The sequence below is a fragment of the Ceratotherium simum genome, chromosome 35 (genome assembly GCF_057802395.1).
Source record: "Ceratotherium simum simum isolate JZ-2026a chromosome 35, ASM5780239v1, whole genome shotgun sequence".
NCBI classification, from domain to species: Eukaryota; Metazoa; Chordata; class Mammalia; order Perissodactyla; family Rhinocerotidae; genus Ceratotherium; species Ceratotherium simum.
This window is the reverse complement of record NC_141934.1, coordinates 2,081,079-2,099,808: the sequence shown is the minus strand read 5'-3', so window position 1 is coordinate 2,099,808 and position 18,730 is coordinate 2,081,079. Positions and strand designations below refer to the sequence as shown.

The 18,730-nt window shown below is 48.7% G+C and overlaps 1 protein-coding gene and 1 pseudogene across 2 annotated transcripts; both read right to left on the bottom strand.

Annotated features, from left to right (window-relative positions):
* Positions 1-210: 210 nt before the first annotated feature.
* Positions 211-3,108, bottom strand: THAP7 (THAP domain containing 7). 2 transcript variants are annotated; one of them, XM_087423795.1, is made up of 5 exons: positions 2,665-3,108; positions 2,284-2,492; positions 1,844-1,999; positions 1,123-1,263; positions 211-921 (listed from the first exon to the last, which is right to left on the bottom strand). In XM_087423795.1, the coding sequence occupies exons 2-5, from the start codon at positions 2,490-2,492 to the stop codon at positions 357-359; spliced, it is 1,071 nt and encodes a 356-aa protein (XP_087279921.1). In that variant the 5' UTR covers positions 2,665-3,108; the 3' UTR covers positions 211-356. The 2 variants fall into 2 exon arrangements, with proteins under 2 accessions (XP_087279921.1, XP_004442421.1); XM_004442364.3 differs by having other exon boundaries at positions 2,413-2,492; positions 2,665-3,105.
* A 506-nt stretch (positions 3,109-3,614) lies between these two features.
* On the bottom strand, positions 3,615-8,306 carry LOC101388124 (tubulin alpha-3 chain-like; annotated as a pseudogene).
* Positions 8,307-18,730: the final 10,424 nt, after the last annotated feature.

The window sequence follows — 18,730 nt, the reverse complement described above, 5'->3', positions numbered from 1 at the left end:
TGGCCTCTACTCACACCACCCTGTTCCTCGGAGAACCCTGTGGGGCATGGTGCTACACGGGGAAGGGTGGGCAAGAGCTGGGCTTTCCGTTCTCCACAATCAAGAGCCTGGACTTCAGGGTCTGAGCCCTTCAGGGGCTGCAGCCAGTCCGGGGAAACCAGCCCAGTACCCAGGGGAGGGGTCCCACCCCCAGTTGAGCCAGATAGCAGGGCCTCTAGAATCCTCTTTATTATGGTGTCTGGCGGGTCTGGTGGAGGCAGCTCAGATCAGGTCCCTTTCCAAGTGGATTCTGAGGAAAGAGGGGGCGAAGCCCTGATGGGAGCCTCTAAGTCAGCTGGGGTCCGGCAGCCTTTCTCTCAGGCCATACTGCTGCTCAGCTGCATGGCAAAGTCCTGCACGTGCTCCTTCAGAGTCTGGCGAGCATCCGCCTGTGCCCGCTTCTCCCGTGCCCGCTCCTGCTGCAGCTTGGTCAGCCGCAGCCGCAGCCGCTGCTCCCGCCGCTTACAGGCCTGCAGCTGGCGCTGGGCCTTGTCCAGGGCATCAAGTGCAGCCTCAGCCCGCCGCTTCCAGAGTAGGGCACTGCCCACCTGGTAGCTGTGCTCATTCTGGATGTAGGCTCCAGCGGGTGGTGGGAGGCGCAGCATGTAGGCTGAGGGTGAGACAGGCCGTGGCTCCAGAGGGGATGGCTGCCGCTCTGGCTCCTGCTCCGGTGAGGGCTGGGCACTGCAGCCCGCTTCATCTGCCTGGGCACCCAAGGGCCCCAGGAGGTCTGAGAAGGGGCTGCTGAGGCCAGGCTCCAGCCTCCCAGCATGGGAAGCAGGCAAAGCAGCAGGGGCTGAGGCCTCTTCCACAGGAAAGCAGGTGACATCACCAGGTGGAGGTGGAGAAAATGGAGTCGTGGGTCCTCGGCCCTCAGAGCAGCTACGGGGGAGACAGAGAGAGACTGACAAGCCAGACTAAGGGCTTGCCAGACCCCACCTCTCCAGCCCACTTGACCACCCCTATCCCAGAATTCACTGCCCCAGCTCAGAACCCTGTCCAGCAAGGCTTCTGGCAGACACCCCACAGCCAGTTCCTGAGACTTGGGGTGGAAGTGGGGCACCCCCCAGCCACAGCACATACCGCTTCCTGCATCGCCGGAGCCGGCTGACGTCTGTGGGGCCAGGCGGGTAACTGTGCCCCTTGGTCTTGGCTGTCTGGCGCAACTTGGAGAAAGACTCAAATATCGTGGGAACTGCCCCCTCCTTCAGCCTGTGATACCCACTGTGGGGGAAAAGCAGCCTGCGTGAGATGGAGAACAAGCACTGCCACCCCAGGCTGACCTGAACAGGCGCGGGGCCAGCACGTCCCCCAGCACCCCGGAGCAGGCTCCCCAGTGCTACCACTGTGGGAGGTGGGAAGGCATACCACAAACAATTAGTTTGGGGAATGCCAAGTTTAGTAGAGTTACACCAATCTCTTGGTGTAGGACTCCTCAAAGTTAAGGTGTGTGGAAAGGCTCCACCAGAACTGGGTTGACCAGCCAAAAAATTACTTCATTTGTGAACCTGCTGGGAGGCCTGGGGTTCTAAGGAACACTCTCTGGAAAAGCTGATGTTTTTCTCTTGAGTCACTAGCACAGTGATTCTGAGGGGCTGGGTCTGACTGTCCTCGTCTGTCAGAAGAAGAAACTGTGCTACAGAGCTGGGAAGAAGCAGCCACCCTGGAACCAGGTCTGCTTGTCTGCCTGTCCCAGTGCTAGCTGCCTTTGGGACCTCCTCGTCGGGCCCTACAGCTGTGCCAATCAGCCCACTACTCCGATGCCCCACAATCTGCCCCAGTGCAGGCTGGCAAGGAGGCTCACCTGATTCCCACCAGCTCAAAGCAGTTCTCCTCGAAGTGTTTGGAGCAGAAGTAGATGTACTCGGACGCCGGGTCCCACAGGCCCTGGCCGCTGGGGTCCAGCCGCTGGCAGTTGGCCAGCCACAAGCCTCGCCTTGGGTTGTCCTTCTTGGGAAGTCTGCAGAGCCACAAACCTGTGAGCACCTGGGCAGCCCCGCGCTCATGATCCCCGAGCTCCCCGGACGGGAAGCGCTGGCCCTGTCCATGCCGCCACGAGACCTCCCTTCCACGCTACCGGGGAAGCACCGCCCGCCCGGGCGCAGTCGAGGAAACTGAGGCCTCAAAAGAGAAACCTGCTCAGCGTCGATTAGCAAATTAAGAGTCCGAAAGGTTCCAAGGCCGGTGGACCTCCCGTCCTCCCTTTCCCTTCTAGGTTCGATCTCACCTGGACCGCCTCCTCACCTTCCTCCACCCACAAACTCAAGCCTCGGCTTAACAGAAAGGCGTACGCGCGCTCGCGACTCCATGAGCTGAGCAAAACGAGAGCATGCGCACGAGAATCTTGGCGCGCCAGCACGCACGCGCGCTGACCTGTGGAAGGAGATGCCGCGGTTGCGCGTCTCGCGCGTGTCCCGTGTGCAGCAGCCGGCGGCGGAGCAGTGACGCGGCATCTGGGGAAAAGGCGGGAGCTTGCTCGCGGGCGGCTGTCCGGGCCCAGAGGGGCCGCGCGCCCCCAGCTGCCGCTCCGTTCCAGGCGGCCCGGGCCTGCTGGGTCTTCCTCGGCCTGATCTTGCCCGAACCCCGACCCAGCCCGTTCTCCTGCCTCCCGTCAGCGTCACTCACGGTCTCGCCATTGCTGCGCCGCAGAAGTCTCGCGAGGTGCAACGCGCGGCGGAAATTGGCACCATAGAGACTCGGAAGCGCCAGGCGCTCGCCTCAGGGGCGGGGAGCCGGAAGCAGGCTGTCGCAGCTGGGCGCGTGCCGTCCCAGGGGCCCTGGACGTCTGCGCTGTCGCACACGTGGGCCCGTCTCCTTTGTCCCTTCGGGGGTAACTTTCGGCCGTCAACACCACGGCACCTGGGGAACAGCTCGGCTCGGCGGCAGGAAACCGGCAGTGCCGCAGGAGCCTCGCAGGCCGCCGGGCAGGTGCCAGCTGCGAAGAAGGAAACTCCCACGACGAGAAACAGGGGACGGGACTCGTGGTCAAAAGACCCTGACAAAAACCAGGGCTCGCCGCTCACTCCGGGAGAGGTGCCTCTGATGGAAGCGCGGGCAGGGCACTGATGACGTTGTGGGGCAGTGGGACGGGCACACAGGGAGGAGCTCAGGGCCTTAGTGGGAAAGGATCGTCAGGGGTTGGGTTTGCGCTGCGGCTGCCTACCAGGCCCCGCCCACCAGAGAGAGTGAAGTCAGTCACTCCGCGACTGAGGAAGAACACATCTGATTACTGTTCCGTTCTCCGCAGAACGTCAAGTGTGGGTGGTGGATTTATGAGTGTTTAAATTTGTAATAATCAAAGCATTTTTTCGTAATTCCCTCACCCATGCCTTTTGAAGTCTGTTTTCTGGGAATAATGCAGTAACCAAATAGAAATGCTTAACTTTTTCTGTCTGAGATGAAACAGATGTTTTTCCCCTAGAAATCCACTTATAAAAGGCAGCTATCTGGACAGGGAATTTTGTCCCAGGGCAGCAGAAGAGAGACCATGCCTCAACACAGAAACTTTAATAGGTGAGCACAGCTGTAACATCATAGGGGGGGAGAGTACAAAGGGCGTGGCCGCCAGCACACACTCAGTACTCTTCCCCTTCTTCGGCCTCTGCTTCCACGGAATCCACGCCCACCTCCTCGTAATCCTTCTCCAGAGCCGCCAGGTCCTCGTGGGCCTCAGAGAACTCTCCCTCCTCCATGCCTTCCCCCACGTACCAGTGCACAAAGGCTCGCTTGGTGAACCTGAGATCAAACTCATGGTCCGGGCGGGCCCAGGCCTCGGTGATGGCGGTGGTGTTACTAAGCATGCACACAGCCCGCTGCACCTTGGCCAGGTCTCCCCGGGGATGACGGTGGAGGGCTGGTAGTTGATGCCCACCTGCCAGAGAAGGAGAAGAAAGCACTCTGTGAAGCTTCCGGCAAACTCAGAAATGGTGGCCACTTTCATGGAAACAGATGACACACGGGTCCCCTCTGGCGATCTGGGAGAAGGCTTGGTTCACCCTGCAGGCTCTGAGCCCTTTTTGGTGCCAGGCAGGGAGCCAGGAGAGCAGGGTGCTGGTTTCCAGACAAGGAAAACAGGGAAAGAGGAGCCCCCGAGTCGGCCACCCTGGCTAGGTCCTGAGCTGCCTGAAGGGCTGTGTCCCAGCAACTGCGACGTGTGATAGGTGCCCAGGTGACAGGACTGTCTTCCTTCTGAAAAGGGACACTGCTTTGGATTCTTGGTACATTATTTTCTCCACAGGCTTCAACAAGATGAGGATTAATTTCTGTGGCTGAAACCTTTTCCACCCAGACAGATTCAGAGTACACAACTGTGGTTGTATCACGAGGGAAGGTCATACCCCCTGCTTTCCCACCAAATGAGCCAGCCTGTGCAGAGCAGGGTGACAGGCACACCATCAGAGGTCCTGGGACTGCTGTCACCACTGCATCAGGAGGTGGTCTATGTATGTGCTAAGTAGGAGGAAGGGGGTGACGTTCTAGGGCTGGGACCAAAGAGGAGGCATTCCAAGTTTCAGATCCAAGGGACAATGTGACCAGAGGTTTTGGCAGCAGCACGCAGGGTCAGCTGGAGCCCAGGTCAGCAAACCTTGTCTGTAAAGGGTGAGACACTGCATAGTCTAGGCTGGGTGGGCCACGCAGTCTGTTACAGCTCCTCAGTTCTGTCTTTGCAGCAAAAGCAGCCACAACAATACGCCAATGAGCAGGTGCGGCTGTGTTCACACACAACTTATTACAGAACCAGGCGGCTGGTCCACCCACCATGCTGACCTCTGAGCTGGAGGAGGAGGACCAGAGGAGGAAGGCCTAGTTCAGAACCACCACAGCAGGCCCAGCAGGAGCAGTGAGGGTCTGAGCTAGCAGAGGAGGCCTGAAAAGACTCAGGGAAGCACAGTCCTGAAGGAAAGAATCCACAGGGTTCGGTGACCGAGGATGGGACAAAGCTGGAGAGTGACAGCAAGGTTTCATCTTGTATCCAGTAGAAGGTGGGGACAAACTGTGGTCTGAGGCAAACTCAAGCCAGACTTTCTAGGCTTACCAAGAGAGAAATAAAGACGTTGCCATTTTCTTCACAGAAATATTTCAGATAGTTTTTGTTTAAATCAAGCACTGCATGATACATTTAAATTGGATGTAGTTTCTATACACTTATGGGATGAAGTAAGATTTAGTGACAGCAATCAGTTTATAGTAATCCCCAAATTTCAAACATCCACAGGGATTACCAAAATGCCCTGAAAATGCCTACATTTTCTCAGTCCAACCTACATTTTCCAAACTTATTCTACCACCCAAAAAAGGGAACAAGAATCCTTCAAAAATTTTTGTTGTGTAAAGAAAAAATGCTCTCATCACAGATCTATATGTGGTGACTCAGGAAGGAAGTTCAAAAGATGCCACTGTTGGGGCCGGCCCTGTGGCTTAGCGGTTAAGTGCGCGCACTCCGCTGCTGGCTGCCCGGGTTCGGATCCCGGGCTCGCACCGACGCGCCGCTTCTCTGGCCATGCTGAGGCGGCGTCCCACATACAGCAACTAGAAGGATGTGCAGCTATGACATACAACTGTCTACTGGGGCTTTGGGGGAAAAAAATAAATAAAAATTATTAAAACAAAAGATGCCACTGAATAGATGGTCACTCTGGTTCCCTAATTTCTGACCAAGAGCTGAGCTGCCAGGGAACAGAGGAATTCTCTGCAAAGGACCACGTTCTGTTGCAGAGTCTGCTGCTTGCTAACAGGTAGACCCTCTCCACATCACCCAGACCTACCTTAAATCCAGTCAGGCACCAATCCACAAACTGGATGGTGCGCTTGGCCTTAATGGTGGCGATGGCTGCATTGATGTCTTTCGGGACCACGTCCCCCCGTACAACATGCAGCAAGCCATAGACTTGCCGTGGCAAGGGTCACACTTGAACATCTGGTTGGCTGGCTCGAAGCAGACATTGGTGATCTTTGCCACGGATAGCTGCTTGTGGTAGGCCTTCTCAGCAGAGATGACTGGGGCGTAGGTGGCCAGGGGGACGTGGATGCAGGGCTACAGGACTAGGTCGGTCTGGAATTCCATCAAGTCCACATTCAGGACCCCGTCGAATTGCAGGGAGGCTGTGATGGAGGACAGGATCTGCCCAATCAGATGGTTGAGGTTGGTGTACACGGGCTGCTCGATATTTAGGTTGTGCTGACATATGTTGTAGAGGGCTTCGTTGTCCACCAGGAAGGCACAATCAGAACATTGCAGGGTCATGTGGGTGGTCAGGATGGAGTTGTAGGGCTTCACCACGGCCGTGGAAACCTGGAGGGCTGGGTAAATGGCAAATTTGACCTTGGACTTCTTGCCATAGTCCACCAAAAGGCGCTCCATGAGCAGAGACACAAACCCAGAGCCGGTGCTGCCCCTGAAGCTGTGGAAGATGAGGAAGCCCTGCAGCCCCGTGCACAGATCCGCCTGAGAGAAAGCAGAGAACGTGAGCCAACACCTGCAGAAGCCACACCGCCCACCTCCAACCAGCCACAGTCACTTCTCTTCCTCTGCAAGATCATACGACTCACATTCTCCCCGGTGAACATGCATTACACCTAGAGGCAGAGCAGAGCAGACGTTAAAGATGTATGGGTGCACCGCAGCCGCACTGGAGAGTCAGACTGTGGACTCGTGATTCTGGCCTCGGTTTTGCCACAATGTCCTCCTGGTTGCAATCCAAGGCCTACCCTCCCGTCCAGGACAACGTCCACAGGAAGCCTTCTCGGCGCTCTTCTTACCAGTTTGCGGATGCGGTCCAGGACCAGGTCAACGATCTCCTTGCCGATGGTGTAGTGGCCTCTGGCATAATTATTGGCTGCGTCTTCCTTCCCGGTGATCAGCTGCTCCGGGTGGAAGAGCTGCCTGTAGGTCCCTGTGCGCACTTCATCTACAGAGGACACAGGGGCCGCGAGTCTTTAAGGCCTATTGTTAACTCACCTGGTGGACACATTTGAGACTGTTTGATTCTTTTTTTGTGTGTGTGAGGAAGATCAGCCCTGAGCTAACATCCATGCTAATCCTCCTCTTTTTGCTGAGGAAGACCGGCTCTGAGCTAACATCTATTGCCAATCCTCCTCCTTTTTTTTCCCCAAAGCCCCAGTAGATAGTTGTATGTCATAGCTGCACATCCTTCTAGTTGCTGTATGTGGGACGCAGCCTCAGCATGGCCGGAGAAGCGGTGCGTTGGTGCACGCCCAGGATCCGAACCTGGGCCGCCAGTAGCAGAGCGTGAGCACTTAACTGCTAAGCCATGGGGCTGGTCCCACTGTTCAATTCTACCAGGCACGTGCTGATCCTTGTAGGTCAACAGCATCAGTGTCTCCTAGGAAACATCTGTGTGTAATACACAGACCACAATTGCAACCTATGGCTCTAGGAGAGAAGAGTACAATCAAGGTATAAATGCCAGCATGACCGATTCCCAAAGAAGTGAACAGAGCTCTCGCACCTGCAAACAGGCAATTCTACATGTGCATATTTCTTTCATACCTGTAGCTACAGCCAAGGGTATAGTTTGAAAATCCCTTACATACTAGACAGTCACCAGGTCAGACTGACTTTTCTGGGCAGTCCCATCAGGGCACCCTATGTGGCCTGGGTCTCACAGACTTCAGGGTGACATTCTGTCATCTCCTGGGTGGCCACTGAAAGGTGCTCTCTCTGCAGCTCTCCTTGGAAACTACCTCAGACTCCTAATCTGAAGGAACCCAACGAATGTTCTATACTTACCCTTCTATGTCTAAGATGCAGGCCAGGACTTGTGCACCAGCCTGAGGGAGTGCACAGCATCAACGAGGGACCCGGGCACCCTGCAGACAGAGTTTACACAACCACCTGACCGGGGCTGAGGTGGCCACAAGTGAATCTATCCCCAGCCCATCTTCCTGCTGGCCAACCTTACAGTAGGTTTTTCTAAATTAAGAGCCTGTGTCCCACAGACATTTCAAGCACTAACTTTCCAGTTTCTCACCTAACATGGCCACAGGTATACACTTGTACATCCGTCCTTTCTGAAGAAGGATTCAAAGGAGCACACGTGGGGCTTTAGCAAGGCTCTCCCACCCTCCCAGGACAGCTGCCCTGAGTGCCCGAGTACCTACCCACCATGGTGGGCTCCAGGTCCACAAATGCTGCTCTGGGCACATGCTTGCCAGCCCCAGTCTCGCTGAAGAATGTGTTGAATGAGTCATCCCCACCACCGCTGGTTTTGTCACTTGACATCTGACCACCGGGCTCAATTCCATGTTCAAGGCAGTACAGTTCCCAGCAGGCATTGCTGATCTGGACCCTGGCCTACCCCACGTGGATAGAGATGCACTCGTGCTGGAAACCACAACATAAAGGTGAGACCCGCGTCTTCAAAGCAATCATCCATTGCTCTATGACATGCAGAACATATGTATATGCTTCAGAGTGTCTACAACTTTCTCAAACCTCATTTCCCACAAGGTTTATGTGACAGTTTTATGTGAAAACTGACATGTCCTAAACCACCCTAGCGAGTAAGCACCTGAGTTAGCCGAGAACCTAAGTGTTTGCTACTATACAAAAATTGGGTTATTTTATGGGCCAGCCCCATGGCTTAGCGGTTAAGTGCGTGTGCTCCGCTGCTGGCGGCCCCGGTTCGGATCCCGGGCACGCATCGACATGCCGCTTCTCCAGCCATGCTGAGGCCGCGTCCCACATACAGCAACTAGAGGGATGTGCAGCTATGACACACAACTATCTACTGGGGCTTTGGGGGGGGGAAATAAATAAATAAATAAAATCTTTAGAAAAAAATTAGATTATTTTAAAACTTGGAAGTGGAGTAATGTCAATAGCAAACTCCATATTATGACTAGTCACATAATTCTTTGAAGAATACAGCAGGTTTTTTTTAAATTTTTTATTTCTTTTTATTTTTTTGTGAGGAAGATCAGCCCTGAGCTAACATCTGACACCAATCCTCCTCTTTTTTTGCTGGGGAAGATTGGCCCTGAGCTAACATCCATGCCTGTCTTCCTCCACTTTATATGGGATGCCACCACAGCATGGCCTGACAAGTGGTGTGTCAGTGCGCACCCGGGATCCGAACCTGCAAACCCTGGGCTGCGGAAGTGGAGAGCGCGCAGTTAACCACTTGTGCCACCGGGTGGCCCCCAATACTGCAGTTTTTGATTGTGTCTTGACCAAAGAGTAAAGTAAAAGGTGATAGAGTGGGGGAAGGAAAAGTGGACTAGGACACAGTTCACTGTGGCCCAAGTGCTGGCGGTCACTGTGTGTCCCCCAGCTGTCCTCTGGATCTACCCTCTGTTGTTCTCCATCCAGCTCCGGGCTCCAGGAGGCTGACCATGGGGACTGCATCAAAGGGCTTCCTTGCCCTCTGGCTTCTGCTTGCTCCAGCCAGTGGCAGGCAGCAGCAAAGACCCGGAGGTTAGAAGAAAGTGTGGTCGGGGCTCCCTCCCGGGCTCCCTCCCTGCCAGACCACCAGGGGTTGATGGAGGCCACTTATCAAGGGCACAGCTTTCAGCAGCCAGCGCTCCTCATAAAGCTACCCTGTCAACTTCTAGTGACCACTCCCTTCCCTCCCCCCTTCAAGCCTAGGAGGTGATGGCTCCAGACACCCCGAATGCTGGGACACTGCGCTGCCCTTTGGAGGTTTCCTGAAATTCTGCCCATTCCATTATAAAGAGTACCTTTTAAAAGATTCTCCCTGGGGCCAGCCCCGTGGCATAGTGGTTAAGTGCGCGAGCTCTGCTGCTGGCGGCCCGGGTTCAGATCCTGGGTGCGCACTGATGCACTGTTTGTCAGGCCATGCTGTGGCGGGGTCCCACATAAAGTGGAGGAAGATGGGCACGGATGTTAGCCCAGGGCCAGTCTTCCTCAGCAAAAAGAGGAGGATTGGCATGGATGTTAGCTCAGGACTGATCTCCTCACAAAAAAAAAAAAAAATTCTCCCCAAAGTACCTATTCTGAATGTACCATCTGTTTCCTGCCAGGGACCTAACTGTACAGACATGAACCACTTGTCCAGTTGTAGACACATCCTTATGAATACAGAGAGGAAACCAAATGAAACTTGAGGTGTCCTGTCCACCCTAAATTCTAATGCACAAGCCCAAGAACTTGAAGTCCTGTTTTCTACTATACAAGCACCAAACTCAGAGTCAGCAGGGCATCAAAGATGGACATGACGCAGCAGTCCCCCCATATCACCCCAGAAGGAGGCATTCAGTTCCAGAAAGAACTTCTCCAGTGACAAGGAACTCCCTCCTCCAGAGGAAAATTCCTCAACACTCTGGGAAGTGCTCTGGAATCCACCCAACCACACCATTTTCAAAACCATCTTATCGTTGTGCCTTCCTTAAGTCCAGACACCCTGCATTTCACAGAGTGTGTCTCCCAGGAGGCCTGATGTGGCACTCAACTCCTCAGCCCCAGTGTGGTCAGAGTCAGCTCTGTGACCTGGGGAAACCCCCCAACTTCCTCATTTACAGAATGGGGGCTGGGGAGCTAAGTGGTCTGCAAGGCCACTTCCATCTGATTATCTAACCAATGACATAATCAAAGCAGTCAGGAAAATCATTCCTAGCTTTCAACAGAAAGCCTTAATTACAAATTCATCACCAACCCCACCTGGATCATTAAAATCTACATTTCTTTAGTCAGCTGTATCTCCTCTCTCAAAAAATTATTTGAAACTTCCTGTGATCTTTTCAAACTCCAGACCAACTTCTCTCTCCATATTCTTGGAAGATGACCTTGTTCCCTTCCTACCCCGAAGATTCACCTTCCTGCTCCAAATGTGCAAACAGACCCTCTGAACCTCTGAACAGTGCCTTGAGTTCTGCCCTTAGAAAGATCGCTTTGGCACTAGGAAGGAGGGGGATGGAGAGCCAGGGAAACCAGGAGAAAACCTCCCTGCAACATCTCTCCAGGAGAGTGAGTCCTGTCTCAGTCAGCTAGGGCTGCCAGAACAAAATACCACAGACTGAGTGGCTTAACCAACAGAATTTTATTTTCTCTGTGGACAGAGACAACAAAATGGAGTAACATATGTCAAGGCTTCTAAAATGGGGCTGGGAGGCCATTAAGGAAATGAAGCCAATGCGCGCACACCATGTCTCTACCCAGAGGGATGTAACTTTTGAACTGTGCTTCACTGTTGTCATCTTTCCCTTCTCTCAAGAAATATGCTTACTCCTGTAGATAAGAACTTTCTGCCTTGGAGGTGGTCTTAGCAACCGATCACGTATAGCCAAGAAGTAGCAGTTGTTGCAGCACCAATCACAAATTTTGCAAAACAACCTGTGTAGTTTATCTTTTTGCCTTTATAAACCCTTGCCTCCTTTGTCTTTCTTGCAGTACATTTTGGGTTTCTGCCTGAATCTGTGTCTCCCAAATGGCAATTCTAATTGCCCAAATAAATATCTGCTATTTGAATTGTAGTGAATTTTTCCTTGGTCGACATTTCTTGGCATAGTTGGCAGGATCCAGAGCAAGTGACCCTGGACACTGGTGCTGCCACAGACACGTGGAAGGTACCTCGGTTTCCACCAGAGAGCCTCGGAGTTCCAGTGGTAAGTTCTCCTGAATCCAAGCTTCTATTTTCAGTTGAGTTTCTGAGCATGTTTTATTTGGGTGACTAGCTGGTTCTGCCCTCACTCCTCTGGAGGGGAGGATTCCATCCTCACCTTAACTAGGTGGAGGTTTGGGTTTAAGGACATTTCTTGGTGAGTGTTATTGTAGCGCTAGTAGTTTTTCATTTTATTCAAGTGGCCACATTCTCTCACAATTTGAAATTCAGCTGTTCTTCAGTGCAGACCTCTTAGTTTCTCCTCTTATGCAAATGAGACTCCTCTGACTCCGAAGAGCAGAGACATTGCTCCCTCTGACCCTCTTTGGGTTGTTTCCAGGTGACTAGAAACCTAGTGGAAGTGTCAGGACTCTGTCCCTGACCTACAGCAGTTTCACAGGGCCTCCCAACAGAAGGACATACCCCATTCTTGGGTCACAAGGACTTTCATAAGGTCATCCGGAAGGTACACATAAAGGATTGGTTTTCCTAGGACCTTGAGCAACCTGACAGCACTCGGTGCTCGAGAATCTCCGAGACACGTAAAAGAGAGAGACCAACAGCCCATTGGTGACACTCTGGGAAGTGGTCCTCACACAACAGCCCATACCTGACCCAGAACATATACCCTCCTGCCTTGGTCATCCGAGAACACCCCTCTCTAAATTATGGGGAACAATTGTTCTAGAACAACCATAACTGATCAACCTTCCTTAGGAACTCCAGCTGGATTTATGTTTAAAGAATATGGTCCCTCTTCTTGTAATTTTACCTCAATGGACCCATATTACTCAGGGATATTTAAAACTTCCTTAGCCCCAATGGGGCTCACTTGAAATACCTAAATTAGTTTATTTGCATGCACAGTTAGAAAGTAAGAGATCTAAAACTAAGCAAGTAGAAATGGATGAACTTTTGAGATAATTTGGAATTGTAATGGCCATTCTGGGGAAACTTTGTTTCAGATAAGTCCACCTTAAGGGTCCCTCTTAAAAGAGAGGATTCCAAACCTCTCAGAGACAATGGAGTGCATTCTTTGATAGGTATGCAGAAGCTTCTAAAAGATAAAATGACTTCAAAAACAGCTCTAAAAAGGATCCCTACAGCATGCAAAAAAAAAAATCTTTAGTAAAAATCTCTGGCCATCTGAGCAGGTAATCTTAACTTAGTCCATCTGCCAGAAACACTATTTGGATCCAACTATTCTGTCAAGTTTTGCATCTGAGACATGGCTAAAAGTTTTAAAGACCTTTGTTTGTGTCTATCTGTATGTCTATGTATGTTTGTCTCCCTATATATGATATTTTTTCTACCTCTGGTTGGTATTGCCAAAATTAAACATTTATATATGTTAAGTATTCCTAAAACTCTCAGAAATATAGACACTAACCCAAATGTTTTTCAAGACCAAGTGATTTGAGGGCCGGCCCCGTGGCTTAGCGGTTAAGTGCGCGTGCTCTGATACTGGCGGCTCTGGTTCGGATCCCGGGGCGCGCACCAACGCACCGCTTCCCCGGCCATGCTGAGGCCGTGTCCCACATACAGCAACTAGAAGGATGCGCAGCTATGACATACAACTATCTACTGGGGCTTTGGGGAGAGAAAGGATGGGGATTGGCGATGGATGTTAGCTCAGAGCTGGTCTTCCTCAGACACACACAAAAAAAGACCAAGTGATTTGAGATAATCTGTGGTAAAAAATAGTTTTAAGTTTGTTGGTTTACTAAAAACAGACACATCTTCCGAGTTATCAGTATTGCATGTAAAGCAAACATACAACTATTTCTACCTGGGTTTACTGGCTGAGTAGGCTCCTGCTGTTTCTGTTGCGGAATTTGTCTGCAGGGGGAATGACTTGGGATGATAGTTAGCTGTTTACTGTCTAGTCCTAATTCAATTATTAAAAACAAGTGTTTAAATAAATGTAAATAAGATAAGAGTTTATACTAAGTTAAACTAAATAATAGATATTCATTGACTGTCTAATCATTTTGGGTAGAACGGTATACTGAGACATTGATTACTAAACATCAGTTCGTCTAGTTCTAGCTTTCTAATTCTTTTTCTGAGAGACAAGCAATATTTGGGTTATCAATAGACATGTTTTTTGCCACATTGAAAAGTTTTCTGTGAAGAGAAATATGCTTCTAGAAATTATGAAATGTGTTTATGGGTTTGCTAATCTACTATGGTTTCTACTATACGACGGTTCACAATTGCCTGCTTCCTAGTTTTTATTGGAAAGCAAAGATTGCAAATAGCTTTTTAAAAAGTTGGAAGAATGGGGTCGGTCCTGTGGCGTAGTGGTTAAGTGCACATGCTCCACTGCTGGCGGCCCGGGTTCGGATCCTGGGAGCACACCAACGCACCGCTTGTCAGGCCATGCTGTGGTGGCATCCTATATAAAGTAGAGGAAGATGTTATGCACCCCTATGTTCATTGCAGCATTATTCACTATAGCCAAGACATGGAAGCAACCCAAGTGTCCCTCGACTGATGAATGGATAAAGATGATGTGGTATATATACCATGGAATACTACTCAGCCATAAAGAAAGACAAAATCATCCCATTTGCAACAACATGGATGGACCTGGAGGTTATTATGTTAAGTGAAATAAGCCAGAAAGAGAAAGACAAACAGTGCATGATTTCACTCATACGTGGAAGATAAACCAACACACGCACAGATAGAACTGTTTGGTGGTTACCAGGGGCAAGGGGGGTGGGGGGTGGGCACAAGGGGTGGAGGGCTGCACTTATATGGTGACTGATAAACAAAAATGTACAATAAAAATTTCACAATAAAAAAAGAAATCTAAGATATAAAAATTTGCGATGAACAAAGACTCTGTGAAACTTGTAAACTAACTGTTGATAATATGGTGGTAAATACAATTTATTAGATAAAGATTCATAGAACAGATGAGGTATAATATTAAGAAGAAAAGCCAGTGGTGGAAAATTCAATCTGAGTTGAACAAAACTGTTTGATGATGGAAAATGTGAGAGGAAAACATTAAATTATGATAAAGGTCTATCTGGCTAAAAGGAAAAAAAAAAAAAAAGTAGAGGGAGATGGGCGCGGATGTTAGCCCAGGGCCAGTCTTCCTCAGCAAAAAGAGGAGGATTGGCATGGATGTTACCTCAAGGCTGATCTTCCTCACACACACACACACAAAAAAAAAAGTGGGAAGAAGAGCTGAGAATACAAATGAAGCAAAGAGAAAATGCAGAACACTTAGAGTAAGAGATGTAAATTCACTCTACGCACACTGTGTGCATCGATGCGGAGAGAACGCAGGCAGAGCAGCAGGCGCCCCTTTGACAGATGAGAAGCGATGGAATCTCATGGAGCTTCCTCCTACTCTGGAAGGATTTACTGTAACTTCTTATTTTTCAAACTGTGCTCACAGATCATTGATAAATTATGATTAACATTTATTTAAATAGAGAATGTACACAGTGTCTACATTTATCAAAATAGAGAAATGGATAATATATATCTTCAATTTTATCTATAATACATAGATAAATTTAATATAAATTTATTTATTATATATAAACAAATGAATAATTTCATAGAATGAAAAATAGAATACATGTATGGCATATACTAAAAATAGGAAATACATGTCAGCTTATTAAATTTTTATTTCAGTTACTTATATGGTTTTATATACATAAGTATATGCTAGACCATAATATACACTCTGTGTCTTGCTATGGAATGATCTGAAGCCACTGCTCTTATACCACAGTAAACTGAGCAACAGAAAGTTCTGTGTGGCCCGATGGAGAGGCCAATACAAGAACAACCACCCTTTCTGTCCTGCACACACACTGACAACTCTTCAAGGCCAGGCTGTAATCACTCTCTGAGAGGCTCACACTTTGTTGCCTTGTCTTTTCAGATTTACAGCCAGGCAGCGATCTTTATTTAGAAGAAGTCCCCCATTTCTTATAACTGCTTCCAAGGCTGAGAATTCTGATGGTGGCTTCCCAGGTATTTATAGCTCTGCCATCAGTTTAGAAGTTGTTGTTCCATCTGTCAAATCTTTATTCTGCCTACTCAACCTAGAGCAACGCTCTTCAGCAAGAATGTGGGGATCTTGTTGCCTCTGCCTGTTCTGTTATTCCCAGTTGAGCAGAGCAATGTCAGGATGAACCTGTAGACACGAGTGAATCTCATACTGTCATTTCAAAAGAGTGGATGGTTTAACTATATTGTATAGAAGGAGTTTATACTCATTTAATGTAATGCATAGGCAATTATGCTATCCTCCAAGAGTAAAATGCGTAATTATTCTCTAACAACTGCCTCACGTCAGTTCTTTCTTTAGATAAATTTTGTAAGTTTTTGAAATTAAGAAAACAATTATATATGAAAAGTAGACAAGGAAAGTAGGATACGTGTTTTCGGTAAGAGAAAGTGTGAAGGATGAAGATGCATTATTTATTTATTTATTTGTGAGGAAGATCAGCCCTGAGCTAATATCCATGCTAATCCTCCTCTTTTTGCTGAGGAAGACTGGCCCTGAGCTAACATCTATTGCCAATCCTCCTCCTTTTTTTTTTTTTCCCTAAAGCCCCAGTAGATAGTTGTATGTCATAGCTGCACATCCTTCTAGTTGCTGTATGTGGGATGCGGCCTCAGCATGGCCGGAGAAGCGGTGCATCTGGTGCGCGCCCAGGATCCGAACCCAGGCCGCCAGTAGTGGAGCACGTGCACTTAACCGCTAAGCCACAGGGCCGGCCCTGAAGAAGCATTTTTGTTAAAGGAAAATAAGAAAGTAATTTTGTCTTAAAATAAAATGATAGTTCCAAAATAAGAAAGAAAGAGATTGGACAAACCCGAAATAGACATATAAAGTTGTAGAAGGTTTATGAATAAGGAATCTTTATTTTATTTTATTTTTTGTAAGGAAGATCAGCCCTGAGCTAACATCTGTCAATTCTCATCTTTTTTGCTGAGGAAGACTGGCCCTGGGCTAACATCCATGCCCATCTTCCTCTACTTTATATGGGACGCCGCCACCGCATGTCTTGACAAGCGGTGTGGTGGTGCGCACCCGGGATCTGAACCAGCGAATCCCGGGCCGCCGCTGTGGAGCACACGCACTTAACCGCTTGGGCCACCAGGCCAGCCCCGAGGAATCTTTAAAAAGAAATTTTGATGTGTGGTCAAGCTGGCTAAGATTAAAATGAATTTATTTAAAAATGAATTTTAATATCAAAAGTAGACTGGTACAAAATTAAAATTTGGTTTTTCTCTCTATTAAAACACAAAGTCGGCTGGCCCCGTGGCTTAGCGGTTAAGTGCGTGCGCTCCGCTGCTGGCGGCCTGGGTTCGGATCCCGGGTGTGCACCGACACACTGCTTCTCCGGCCATGCTGAGGCCGCGTCCCACATACAGCAACTAGAAGGATGTGCAGCTATGACACACAACTATCTACTGGGGCTTTGGGGGAAAAAATAAATAAAATAAAATAAACAAAAAAAACCCCACAAAGTCTTCTCAGATTATTTGTCTGCTCTTAATAAGAAATTGTAAACAGGGCCCGCCTGGTGGCTTAGTGGTTAAGTACGTGCGCTCCGATACTGGCAGCCCGGTTCGGATCCCGGGCGCGCACCGACACACCGCTTCTCCGGCCATGCTGAGGCCACGTACTACATACAGCAACTAGAAGGATGTGCAACTATGACATGCAACTATCTACTGGGGCTTTGGGGAAGGAAAAAAAAAAAAAGGTGGAGTATTGGCAATAGATGTTAGCTCAGAGCTGGTCTTCCTCAGCAAAAAGAGGAGGATTAGCATGGATGTTAGCTCAGGGCTGATTTCCCTCAAACACACACACACAAAAAAGAAACTGTAAACAAAGTTTCTTTACATTTAATGTAATCTGCCTAGGAAACAAACATTCTGTGTTTTGTTTTTATCAAGTCTTCAATTACTTAGAAAAGCTAGGTTTTGCTCAGAACCGTGTAACTTTCTGTGTTTGCCTTTAAAATCTCTTTGTCACTTTGGTTAAATAGATAAGTATTGTTCCATAAAAATCTGTCATCCTTTTTAACCAAATATATATATATTTTAAGTTTATTGAGGTCATAAATGAAATTTCCATTGTACATTATTATTCGTGAGTAACCATATGAATGTGCCCCTTAACCCCTTATGCCCACTCCCCAACCCCCTTCCCCTCTGGTAACCACTCATCTGTTCTCTTTGTTGATGTGTTAGTTTCTCTTCCACATGTGAGTGAAATCATACAGTGTTTGTCTTTCTCTGTCTGGCTTATTACACTTAACATAATACCCTCAAGGTCCATCCATGCTGTTGTGAATGGGATGATTTTGTCTTTTTTTATGGCTGAGTAGTATTTGTGTATATATATAAACCACATCTTCTTTATCCATTCATTAGTCGAGGGGCACTTGTGTTGCTTCCACTTCTTGGCTATTGTGAATAATGTTGCAATGATCATAGGGGTGCATAAGCCTCTTTGGATTGTTGATTTCAAGTTCTTTGGATAAATACCCAGTAGTGGGATAGCCGGGTTGTATGGTATTTCTATTTTTAGTTTTTTGAGGAATCTCCATACTGTTTTCCATAGTGGCTGCATCAGTTTGCATTCCCACCAGCAGTGTATGAGGGTTCCCTTTCCTCCACAACCTCTCCAGCACTTGTTATTTTTTGTCTTGGTGATTTTAGACCTTCTAACGGGTGTAAGGTGATATCTTAGTGTAGTTTTGATTTGCATTTCCCTGATGATTAGTGATGTTGAACATCATTTCATGTGCCTCTTGTCCATCTGTATATCTTCTTTGGAAAAATGTCTGATCATATCCTCTGCCTGTTTTTTGATTGGGTTGTTTGTTTTGTTGTTGTTGTGTTGTGTAAGTTCTTTGTATATTTTGGGGATTAACCCTTTATTGGATATATGATTTGCAAATATTTTCTCCTAGTTGTTGTGTTGTCTTTTCATTTTATTCCCGGTTTCTGTTGCCTTGCAGAAGCTCTTTAATCTGATGAAGTCCCACTTGTTTATTTTTTCTTTTATTTCCTTTGCCTGAGTAGACATGGTATTTGAAAAGATGCTGCTAAGACTGATG

What these genes read in the sequence shown, in the direction of transcription:
- THAP7 (XM_087423795.1), bottom strand. Translation starts at nt 2,492, where the DNA reads ATGCCGCGTCACTGCTCCGCCGCCGGCTGCTGCACACGGGACACGCGC. An exon ending in GAGTTTGTGGGTGGAGGAAG is followed by an intron (nt 2,000 to 2,283) that starts GTGAGGAGGCGG and finishes GTGGCTCTGCAG; the next exon opens with ACTTCCCAAGAAGGACAACC. An exon ending in CTCCGGCGATGCAGGAAGCG is followed by an intron (nt 922 to 1,122) that starts GTATGTGCTGTG and finishes TCTCCCCCGTAG; the next exon opens with CTGCTCTGAGGGCCGAGGAC.